The sequence below is a fragment of the Magnolia sinica genome, chromosome 13, assembly GCF_029962835.1.
Source record: "Magnolia sinica isolate HGM2019 chromosome 13, MsV1, whole genome shotgun sequence".
Taxonomy (NCBI): Eukaryota; Viridiplantae; Streptophyta; class Magnoliopsida; order Magnoliales; family Magnoliaceae; genus Magnolia; species Magnolia sinica.
The window spans coordinates 13,299,598-13,311,696 of record NC_080585.1 but is presented as its reverse complement, the minus strand read 5'-3'; the positions used below and the strand labels follow the sequence as shown (position 1 = coordinate 13,311,696).

At 37.3% G+C, this 12,099-nt stretch overlaps 1 protein-coding gene across 1 annotated transcript; it reads right to left on the bottom strand.

The window, feature by feature from the left end:
* Positions 1–8,656: 8,656 nt before the first annotated feature.
* Positions 8,657–11,414, bottom strand: LOC131222874 (transcription factor RAX2-like). Its single transcript, XM_058218106.1, has 3 exons — positions 11,108–11,414; positions 9,550–9,679; positions 8,657–9,463 (listed from the first exon to the last, which is right to left on the bottom strand). The coding sequence occupies exons 1-3, from the start codon at positions 11,241–11,243 to the stop codon at positions 8,815–8,817; spliced, it is 915 nt and encodes a 304-aa protein (XP_058074089.1). The 5' UTR covers positions 11,244–11,414; the 3' UTR covers positions 8,657–8,814.
* Positions 11,415–12,099: the final 685 nt, after the last annotated feature.

Below are 12,099 nucleotides of genomic sequence, written 5' to 3'. Positions count from 1 at the left end.
ATTGACTTGCGCTGAGAGGATTAAGTTTTTTTTTTCAAAAAAAGTACAAAAAACTATTTAAAATTTGAAAACCTTATCCAAAACCCTGATCAGTCGAACATGGTGTGCTTGAATTCTGCACGCGCAAGCACACGTGTAAAAATTATCGGTTTATAAGGAATTGTAAAATACGTGAGCCTGGTTTTGGACAGCGTACACAGGTTTTCCATTTCTGACAAGAGGGGCCCACTTTAGATGGACCATGCCCCCCGGATGTTCTCGATACGACAATTTTGAGATTTCAATTGGTGGTCCACAAACAGACATTTAAGAAGAGAAATACAGCAACGATCCACGTTTCAATCGTAGTATCGGTGGCTAGGGTCTTCTGATCATCTAATAGATTTGTCCAACGCACAAGCACGTTATATAAAATACATATGCTATGGTGCCGAACATTTGCAAGATCCTGTCCATTCATCAGGTCCTCTACCATCGTATGTCGAATGAGGACCGTCTGATCAATCTTTTCTGCCATCCACCTGTTGCACTCAATTCAATCAAATTAGAGCACCTGCGATGTAAGCTTAGGCTTGGATTGATTTTATGTGTGTGAGTAAGATGTGCGGAAGCGCCGGAGCTTTGGCAGACTGAAGGGTTAATTGAACTATCAGTGTATCGTTTAATGAGATGGACTTTTTGGAGATTGGACCAGTATTCAGAGTTTTCTTAGCCACCCATGTTATGCTCCGTTAAAGTGATTTGTGAAAGGAAAGTAAGCTAATTCTTCGCATGAGTTATTATTACCCTGTGATAATAGACATGAGTCTACTAAGTTAAGGACTAGTTCTTTTATCAGCATTTTAAGTTCAATATGCTTCTCTAATAAATAATGATATACATACAAATTAAAAAAATGTAAAAAGTTGTTGATTTCATTAATATTTGAAAATAATACTTTACAATCGACAAGTTGTCAGACAACTAAATTAAAAAAAAGAAAAAAAAAAAGGACAAAGATAAAGATAAATACCTGATACGCCTATTGGAACAGACGATTAAAATAGGTGTGATTAGCTAAGTCAAAACTTAAATGATCACAGTCATACAACTTAAGGTTGCAGAATTTTACTTTTACTCATAAATTACTATAGTGGGAGTTACTAGGCAATAGCTATGTAAAACTAATCTATGATAGGATATGTTACCAAAGATAAATGAAAGATAAATTAAAAGATAGGTTAATGGCATAGGGCCTTGAGCTTTTCTTTGTTTACTCCTTTTATAGATTGTCGAGGCAGTGAAACCCTCGGTGAATTTTTTTGTTGATCCTGAATCATTCGCTCTTATGTCGTTGGCTTTTCAAATAAGAAAGTCTCTTCTGCAGACTCATAACTTCATCGAAGGTCTTTAAAAAGTTTGAAGCTATTAGATCTCGAATTTTTAATCCTATATGTAGATGCTCCCCTCCAAGATTCTCATTGGTCAAGGGAGAATCTGGCCCTTAGATGGTCATTCATCTAAGGGGTTTGGTCTAGATCACTCAGTTCTTGACCGTATGAGTGAGATTTGATAACAGATATTGATTTGTTATCAGAGATGAGATGGATCCGTCACATCAAGATCTTCCATTCTTTTGATTCTAATAGAACTACGACTATCTGATAGGATTACCCCGTAACGGATTTGGATGATCTCTCTGTCTTTTCCGATCTTCTTGATGAATGGCCTGAATCTGTCCGATAATTCATTATTGGTCAGATCATATCCTTCTTCAGGTCTCCTTTGCATTTTCTTTATTCTGATCGAGGTGCAGCTCTGGACCCAACCAGGCTAATGTGTCTGTCTCTCCAGATTTGAGTTGAGCCATGGCTGGGTTCGCTTAGACATTTATCTGATCTTTATAATCTTCTCGAACACTATAATCCCTCCGAATGTCTACAGGGAGATTGACGCAGGGATGAACGTGATGAGGATGATCACCGTCTTCCTCAAGGATAACTACTCCGAATCCATGGAGCTTCTTTGGACTCCTCACAGAGACTTCTCGAATCCACGAGAAAAGAAAGTAAGAAAATAGAAATAAATTCTAATAAAATTCGAAATAGATTAATTGATCATTGATAATGTCTAATGTGTCTCTTTACGCCATTAGTATAGAAAAGAAATAAACTAAAATTCGTAATTACCAAAAATAGTAAAATTCTAACTCTAATAAAAATCCTAATTCTAATAAAACTCTTCTAAGGCCTAATTTCTAAAAATAAAAATTGTAAATAAACTTTCTCTAGAAGAGTCCTAATATAACTAAAAGTTATTTCTAAAAGGAAAGAAAATCTAAAACTCTAAAAATATTAAAAATCCGAATTATTAAAAATAGTAAAAAATTTCTAAAAATTCGTTTTTGAGCTGAAAGTGCACATTTTCTGATGAAATGGATAGATGCGACCCACTTTGTGGGTCGGTTCACCTCGGATGGCCCGTTTCAGTAAAGATTGATAGGTTGTACGCCCCATAACGATACCTGGATCAAAAGTTATGGTCAATTCACGGTCCATCTTCTTTTGGCTCAACCATGCTGGGAACGTATCTGTGACACGTTCTACATCAGACCCCTCCACTTGAAAAAAACTCGTCCTCGAGTTACGCAAGAGACTTGGCACATGAGTCTGAGATAACTTCTAATGCCGATGTTCTTTAGCCCTTTTTTTGTACTTGGCATTAAGCTCTTGAGCTGACACAATACATGTACTCATGTTTTCCTTGACTTGACTAATATTGATCAGTTCCTTTACATTTGTCTTCAAGATCTCATATTTTTTCTGATAATGTGGGCAATTAGGCGGACTTGCCGCTGAAACGGGATCAACGTGATTTTGTATATCACGTATGGGAGGCAACTTATCGGGGGGTTCATCGAGCACAATCTCCTTGAACTCCTGCAAAATTGGCTTCAAATCTTCTGGGATATTCACAGGCTCCATATATTCTTTCTTTTCAACTAAAGGATATATATGTCTTGTTTCCTCAAATTGTTTGACAAAAGCCTGTTCAGTTGTGAGAGACTGTTCCTCAACTTTAGAAGTCTTAATTTGGTTCTCCCTTTCCATAGGGGCGAGGATAATCTTTTTACCATCTTTAATAAAGATAAATAGGTTATCTCGATCCCTATGTGTACCATTAATATTATTTTGCCAGGGTTGACCAAGTAACATGTGACAAGCTTCCATGTCGACCACGTCACACATTACTTTATCCTTATAACATTTATCAATGGAAAAAGATATACGACATCGTTCAGTTACCTCTGTTTTGTTGACCTCCTTGATCCATCCAATCATGTATGGAGATGGGTCTCTTTCTGTTTTTAGTTGTAGCTTTTCCACCATTATTTTCGACACGAAATTCTCATCACTCCTGACATTGATGATCACATTGCAGACTTTTTTTGTATGCAGTGCACCTTGTTCGAAAGATGTTGTCTCGCTGTAATTCTATTTCTACCTTTGACATGTATAACGACTTCCTCATAATCGAAGTGGTGGCCTGTGATTTACCATCATCTGATAGTGCTTTGTAGATATTGGGGTTGTGTCGTACAGCGACCATAGGCGGTTGAGCATAACTTTGAGCTCAGGGCAAAATTAGCGCATCCGCAATACGGTTGAGGGTTGCCTGCAGCCCTTACATGGTCAATTGACTCTCCCAGTGGAAAGCTTCCATTCTTTCCAAAAGATAACGAATCCCTGAATCACCGTCCACAGGATTTTGATTCGTACCTTCATTATTTGTCATCTGCCCGAGGGGAATCCTCGCTCTGATACCAATTGACGCAGAGATGAACGTGATGAGGATGATCACCGTCTTCCTCAAGGATAACTACTCCGAATCCACGGAGCTTCTCTGGACTCCTCACAGAGACTTCTCGAATCCACGAGAAAAGAAAGCAAGAAAATTTATCCACGAGGAAAGAAAGCAAGAAAATAGAAATAAATTCTAATAAAATTCAAAATAGATTAATTGATCATTGATAATGTCTAATGTGTCTCTTTACGCCATTATATAGAAAAAAATAAACTAAAATTCGTAATTACCAAAAATAGTAAAATTCTAACTCTAATAAAAATCCTAATTCTAATAAAACTCTTCTAAGGCCTAATTTCTAAACATAAAAATTGCAAATAAACTTTCTCTAGAAGAGTCCTAGTATAACTAAAAGTTATTTCTAAGGAAAGAAAATCTAAAACTCTAAAAATATTAAAAATCAGAATTACTAAAAATAGTAAAAAAAATTAAAAAATTCATTTTTGAGCTGAAAGCGCACGTTTTCTGATGAAACGGACAGATGCGACCCACTTTGTGGGTCGGTTCACCTCGGATGGCCCATTTCAGTAAAGATTGATAGGTTGTATGCCCCATAACGATACCCGGATCAAAAGTTATGGTCAATTCACGGTCCATCTTCTTTTGACTCAACCATGCTGGGAACGTATCTGTGACACGTTCTACATCAGAGATCTTCCATTTTAGAGGACTGTAAGAGACGGCCTCACCGAGAATATCATAACTTGATTTGTGATAGATCTTCTCTCTTGATGGGTCTCATGGCCATGTGGCATGCGCTGAGGTATTTTCCCAACGGCAAGCATAAGTGTTCATGCCTTCATATTTATAACGTATGGGATGCGTACTGTTAAAGGAAACACAAACGACACTATTCGCTCATGAGAGTATGTTTAACACCAATTATGATCACGTGATGTCAACACATGACGGCCTTTGATTAGCCCATGTTAGGGCACCAAATTTGGGTATAAACACCACCTTTCACATGTTCCTTACACCTACCAAAATTTCTGGCTGAGCATATACATGGAGAGTTCACCCGATGAGTTGGCTAGAGCTCTGGCACCGTGCCACATATTCCCGATCAACCTTCATATCAATCTACATTTTACTTTTGTATAATAGGTGTTCTCATAAATTTTCATAAATTTGACCATTACAACCGTCTATCATAATTTTTCTGTTATTTTCCACTCAAGTGAGCCATTGATCCAAAGTCTGCACATGGATGCTTGTATTTTAACTTTTAAATGATGAGATGGTAGTGACCATCGATACTCAAGTGACCCATTGATCCAAATTGACATTAAGTGTACTAAAAGGATACCCAAGCTCAACTAACAGTCTAAATTAACCAAATGTGATCCACGATAATTCAATTTCCATTAGCCATATGGCAATGATATGGGATGACAAATGGGGACACGGATTGCGTCCTACCCCCGCCAGGACGGGAATCCATCCGAGTAGGGATCTGTGTGGTCCATCGTGATGTAAGTGTTTTATCCACGCCGTTCATAACTTTTCTCAAACCATTTTAAGATGTGAACATAAAAACTAAGCACGTCCACAGCTCCAGTGGACCACACCAAAGGAAGCTGCAGTGATAATGACATCCACCATTGAAACCTTTTTAAGGGCCACTGTGATTTTTTTTTTTTTAACAGCCACCTATTCATAAGGTCATGTGGACATGGATGAAGTGAAAACACAAATATCAGCTTGATTCGAAACTTCTCCAGCTCTTAAGAAGTTTTTAATGGTGGACGTTCAATCCCCACTTTGTGGTCCACATAAGACCTATACCTACCTCATTTTTTGTCTCTTATTGTAAATGATCTGCGAAAAATGATTAATGGTATGGATAAAATACTTAAATCATGGTGGGCCCCACAGATCCCTGCTCGGACTTATTACCATCTGGGCGGGGGTAGGACGCAATCCGCGTCTGATAAATGGGGCCTTGCGGCAATTGAACTGGCAAAATTACTTTGAAAAGTGTGAAATAGTATTAGTGGAAATTGAATTACTGCTTGCATAGAAAGTCTACTTATTAGCCTATGAGGGCTTGTATTATCCTAAGCATCTTGAAAAAAATGTGTAAATAGGCCACATCAACATCGATGGGAATCTGATCCCCATTGGTCATGTTTATAAATATCATGCTTTCCTCTCTTATTTTTTATTTAAAAAAAAATTACAAAGAATTAAAATCAATAAAAGAGCTTTCGTCCTGCCTTAAAGTAAGGCTTAAGAGTATTTTTTAGGGCTTAGGAGGGTTATAAGGGTTTGGAGAGTTCTTCTCCAGGTGTTATTCTATACGCTCATGATAGGTTGCTTGTCTCCCAAAAAATTAATAATTAGTGGAGTAGAGTTATAATCAAGGACACCTACTTATTTACTTTCATCAAAGAGTGATGGGTTTTCCTCTTATTGTTATCATATTTGCACAAGTTCATATCAACATCCCACACTAAGCACATTAGCATTACACTTACATCCTTAATTATTATTATTTTTCCAGCATTAGTTCACTTAGACCCTGAATGTAGTTTGCTTTTTGATGTAGAGCGGGTCACGGACAGTTTCATGGCCAAGATGGATCAGAAAAGGCCCGGTCGACGACAGAAGTGATCCGGACCATCGGACCTTAAATCGGGCATATCTCGCAATCTGAAATGAGTTATCTGATGTAAAATATATGATTTTGGGGTAGAACGAGCTACTTTAGCCAACCAACCCCGCTATGCAGGGTTGCGCAGCCTGGAATTGTGAAAAACCCCTAGATCGACGATCGTTTCCCTGTTTTAATTTCGTTTTTACTATAAATAGTAAGATTTAGTTTGTTTATAACTCTTCATCCGTCGAGCTTTAGGAGTTGCGCCCAACGTGAAAAGAGCTTAGAATAATTAGGAGAACGGTTTGGTGAAGCCAAATAGGACACTTACTATTTTTGGCCAAAAACCTTGCACACTAGTAGACATCACGACCGTCTATAAATAGTAAGTTTACTATTTATAGTAAGTCGCAGATTCTAGGAGTTTGAGTTGTAGTTTGATTTTAATTTCTTTCCCATTGCTTGGTACCCCTATTTAAAGGGCTGTGAACTCGTTTTCATTCATCAATTAATCATTTTTGAATTTCTTAGAATTTATTTCTATTTTCCGCTGTCTTTCCTCGTGGATTCAAGAAGTCTCTGTGAGAAGTCCAGAGAAGCTCCGTGGATTCGGAGTAGTTATCCTCATCACGTTCATCCCTACGTCACTTTCATATCTCTCCTCAATTTGTAAAAAACTTATAATCCCGTAAAGTAAAGACCACACTTAATAGAGGTGGAAATGGATGAGTAATCCTTTCATTTTTCATCACTAAACTTGTATTTAAAATCTTCAACCACATACTAATATTAATCAAAGAAGTCATTTGGATCCAAGAATCTTCAAATCTTTTGTTCTATTCCCAGCCAATTGAAAATCTTAAGTTGAGATTTAACTAACGGTGACTTTGAAAAAACCTTCATCATCCATGAATTAATGTTACACCAATTAACATTTGATTTAGTATATTATAAAGGGTGCATCACTTATGTCCGCATCAATATAAAAGCAAACCACCAAGCTCCAAGTGGAGTGTTGAGGTGGGCCAACTTGCTCCCACATGCAACCCGGTGGACGTCGTCAATAAAAATGCATACATCATGGTGTGTGCCACGGAGCACCGACCAGTGCCAGGTCAGTACCATAGGGGTCACTACCGAATCCGACTTCAACAAGGTGAAATTTCTTCGAACACACAAGTACAATGACACATTGAAACATTACCGCGTTTCGTGTGTATAGAGATGGGACGCATGACACCGCAACAAACATATAAAAATAAATTAATAAAATTAAGGGAAAAGAAAATAAAAAAATAAAAAATTCCTTTATTGGAGGTTTACCATGGAGTTCTGCCAATATGGAACTCGTGTCGCAGATCAGAGCTTATCAGAAAATAATTTCTCAGGTGGTACAAAGTAAATTGACCATTGCTCAAACAAAAATTTTCGGCCGTCCAATTTATTTTTTTTCCTATTATGTGGCCCACCTGTGACATGACCTAAACATTGTAGCAAACTTGATGGAAAGCTCAGATCCAGGAAATGTATTCCATGTTGGCACGCGTGATTAGATGTGGATGGGCAAGCCTCCCACGTGCGTCTGAATTACGTTTTTTAGGTTGTCTCAAGTCATACTGGTTGAACCTCAAGTTACAGTCCACCCAGTGGATAATATCCAATCTTTCATGTCAACGAAACATCCAATCCGTCCAATAATTTGGGCCCACTTGAGGATTTATTTCATGGAAAATAAATCCCATCCACTAATTGTCTGGACAACACTTGTATTTTTCTGTTTATCAATGGATATATATTGTTTTCTATGGTGAACCCAATATGAGCAATATATGTGGCTGATATTTGTATAAAATTAATCAAAATGGTCATTCTAACAAATTGGAAGGTTGGATATCTTATACAAATTAATAGATTAGAAGTTATTGTCCGGTCAGATCATAACTCGTGGTCCGACCGGTTGGACCTGAGACCTTTTCTTCTTCTTTTTTATTTTTTATTTTCCAGCTTTGAATTGGCCATCCCATGCAGATATCGTGACCCCTGAGCAGCCCGACAGAAACAGATTTGCTGATCAAATCTTCCACCACCACTACACCCATGACCATTTCAATGCGAAATCCAAACCATTCAAAACTAAAGACATGGCCCATCACCATCTGACCCAAAAAAAAAAAAAAACCACCAAAACAAGATAAAAAATAAAATCACCCCAAATCAAAACAAACTTGTCTAAGATCTAGTCATTAAACCTTTCAAATTCATGTACATGAAAACATTTCAATCTATCAACACCATCCAAAACCTACTAAAAACATCTGAATAAAACTACCTTCTTCTTCTTCTTCTTCTTCTTCTTTTTTAGGAAGTACTCTTTAGTAAGTAACACCTTGGTACAGCCCTTGTGTTTTGGTCTCAGTAGTTCCCAACAGGCTGTTAGTATAGGGAAAGGTAGCCATATTTGGAGCCAGATTTGGAGCAACTTCCCCCATCTTCTCCTGTAAATCATAGCCATTTAAATGATTATAAGGTGGGCCATGGATGAGATCCATGAAAAATCCATCAACTTCACTAACTCCATTGCTGGACCATGAAATGTAGCTGTTGTCCACAGGAAGAGAAGAAGATGCACCAGTTACTTCTTGGGATGATGAAGATGCACTATAATTGTATGTTCTTGTGCTGAATTCAGACGGTTCCTTAACACCCATTTGAGGAAATGGATATGGGCCTGTAAACAATCTGTTGGGATCTACATTATATTCAAAACCAGCATCCATTGATGAGATTTGGTTGGGATTTTCTTCAACTGGGGCCGGAAATCCATAGCTGTAGCTTTCGGTCTTGATCACAGGAGCATTAGAAGGTGAAGGGCTGAGATAAGTTTGATTGTTAGGAGTGATATTAGCATTGGATATGAGGTTGGATTTTGCTGCCAGTAGCTTTTTCTTCAGCTTGGTGTTCCAGTAGTTCTTCACATCATTGTCTGTTCTTCCAGGCAAATGAGAAGCTATAACAGACCATCTGAACAACAACAGAAAATCAGTGAAAACCAGAAAATGATAGAAAGAAAGAAAGAAAGAAAGGTTTCTTCTTTGAATTTAAATGACCTGCTTCCCATGTTCTTGTAGAGAGAGCATATGATATTGTCTTCTTCTTCGGTAAAACCTCCATGCTTGATGTCTGGCCTGAGATAATTAAGCCATCTCAAACGGCAGCTTTTGCCACAGCGCTTAAGGCCTGAAACAGAGGAATTACAGGGTGGTGAGATATGGGGAAATGGGTTTTTGAGAATTAGGATGGAAATTAGAAAACAACCCTCTTTGAGAATTAGGATGGAAATTAGAAAACAACCCTCTTTGAGATGAGAATTTCGAAATTGGGAATTTGGGTGTTTTGAGAACTGAAAGAAGGACATGGAAAAGATGCTGCTTTATTGGAACATTTAATGGGAAATCGGTTTCTGAGAACTGGTTAGAAAAAATAGACTCAAAAAATGCTTTGTTAGATCTTCATGTCAAAAAAATTCTAAAAGCTGAGAATGCTGTTGTAAGAGAAATTGGGCAGAAGCATAGAAACTGGATTTGAATTTTTTATTTAAAAAAAAGAAAAGAAAAAGATATGGGTATTTTAAGAAAATAGTACAAGAGGCAAAAATGTTGAAATTGGGAATTTGGCTTGATTCCAACAGCTTTGTATGATAAATCATCTTTTGAACAAATGTAGAAAAAAAAAAAGAAAAAAAAAGAAAAAGAAAAGGGAGTTGGATATTAGAGAATTTGATTTGAAACATATTGTTTGATATTTTAGAGTGGGAATAGTGCAGAAATTGAGGAGAGAACTGAATTCAGAACATAAGAACAAGTTGTCTCTCCAATAATCTAATGCAAAAATAGAGAAATTAGGGAATGGATGTTTGGGAGAATGAGTTGAAAAAAAAAAATTTTAAAAATTTAAAAAAAAAATCTTGTCTGTTGGACCGAAAATGTAAATGGGAATGTTTAATTAGAAGTATTAAAGAAGCACCTTCTTTGTGGGTTTTTTTTTTTTTTTTTGGTAGAAGTGGAAAATATACAAACTAGATATGGTTATTGAGAAATGTAATATAAGAAATGGAAAGACCTTCTCATGTTTCAACTGAATTGCAAAAAGAATTTGGAAATTGAAAATTGGGTATCAGAACATGCGACTTAGAACATAGAAATTACTTCCTTTCATGGGTTTTTGGAGTAAAATTTTGTACCAATTGGGAAGAGGATATTACTTATTAGAGAGTTTTCCCATTTAAAAAAAATAGAAACAACACCATTTTTCACGGTTCTTGGAAGAATAGAAAAAAAAAAAAACAAAAAAAAAAAAAAGAGTTATGGGGATTTGAGAAATGAATTTAAGAAAACGAAATTGCAAAAGAGGTACAATGAATATTTGGGAAATAGATATTATTTATTAGAGAGTAGTGTTTATGGTTCTTGGGAGGAGAGAAATTTAAACATAAGACATGGGTCTCTGAGAAATGTGTGAAGAAAGCATGAAAATGAAAAATGGATATGATGAAATTGAGTTGAGAACATAGAAAATAGAAGAAAAGACCGTTTCTTCAATAGCAATTGGGTTGGAAAGTAGGAAATGGGTGTTGAAGCGAGAGCTTGAAAAGCAAGGGGAGGGAACCTGCTTTGTGAGGCAAAGCAATCCAATTTCCACCAGTTCCATATCTCTCCACGTAGTTCTTGAGGGCCGTGTCTTCTTCAGGGGACCAAGGCCCCCTTTTCACGTTGGCCTTGTCGCAGCAAGGAGCTCTCCCCATCTGAGATGGATTCCTCTATCAAAGAGGAGAAAAAAAAAGAAAAAAGAAAGAAAAACAACTGAGAGAGAAGCGTCTGGGTTTTGTTGCTACTAGAGAAAGAGAGAGAGAGAAGTAAAATCAGTGGGCTTTCGGATCACGCTTTTAAAGAGCTTTGGAGGGAGGCTTGACTTTGTATGACCATGTGTTGGCGCGACTTAGCTCTCTCTCTGTCTCTGTTTTTCTTTTTTTTCTTCTTTTTCCTGTGGGGGAAGAACCCAGTCAACAATGCTGCCTCGCATGGTAAAGGGATTGCGTACTGAGTAACTCAGTACGCTATAGCGTTTGAATAAACTCTGTGGGGCCCACCATGAGTTATGTGTATTATCTACCCCATCCATCCGTTTTAATAGTTTATTTTAGGAAATGAACCCAAAATAGAAGCATATCCAAAACTAAAGTGGACCATATTATAGGAGACAGTGTGAATTGAACACCTACCATTGAAATATTAAAGGGGCTACCAAGGTTTTGGATCAAGCTGATATTTATGTTTTACCTTTATCCATGTCTTTGTGATCTTATGAACAGGTTGGATGACAAATAAACATTACTGTAGGCCCTAGATATATTTTGACGGTGGTCATCATTATCCCCACGATTTCTTCTGGTGGGGTCCGTTTGAGATTTTGATATGATTCAATTTTGTGATCAACTTCTAAAATGATCTGAAAAACGGATGGACGGCGTAGATAAGCCACAAGCATTCACGGTGGGCCCTACATAGTTTACTCTTACTGAGTTACTCAGTACGATAAAGCGTACTGAGTTACTCAGTACTTCCCGCACCGTGGGGAGAGAGAGAGAGAGAGAGAGAGTG

Bases quoted from the DNA above. Each gene is read 5' to 3' on its own strand.
- LOC131222874 (XM_058218106.1), bottom strand. From the start codon at position 11,243: ATGGGGAGAGCTCCTTGCTGCGACAAGGCCAACGTGAAAAGGGGGCCT. The intron at 9,680-11,107 runs GTTCCCTCCCCT...CCTCTGTTTCAG, and splicing joins TGCTTTGCCTCACAAAGCAG to GCCTTAAGCGCTGTGGCAAA. The intron at 9,464-9,549 runs GTCATTTAAATT...GTTGTTGTTCAG, and splicing joins TACAAGAACATGGGAAGCAG to ATGGTCTGTTATAGCTTCTC.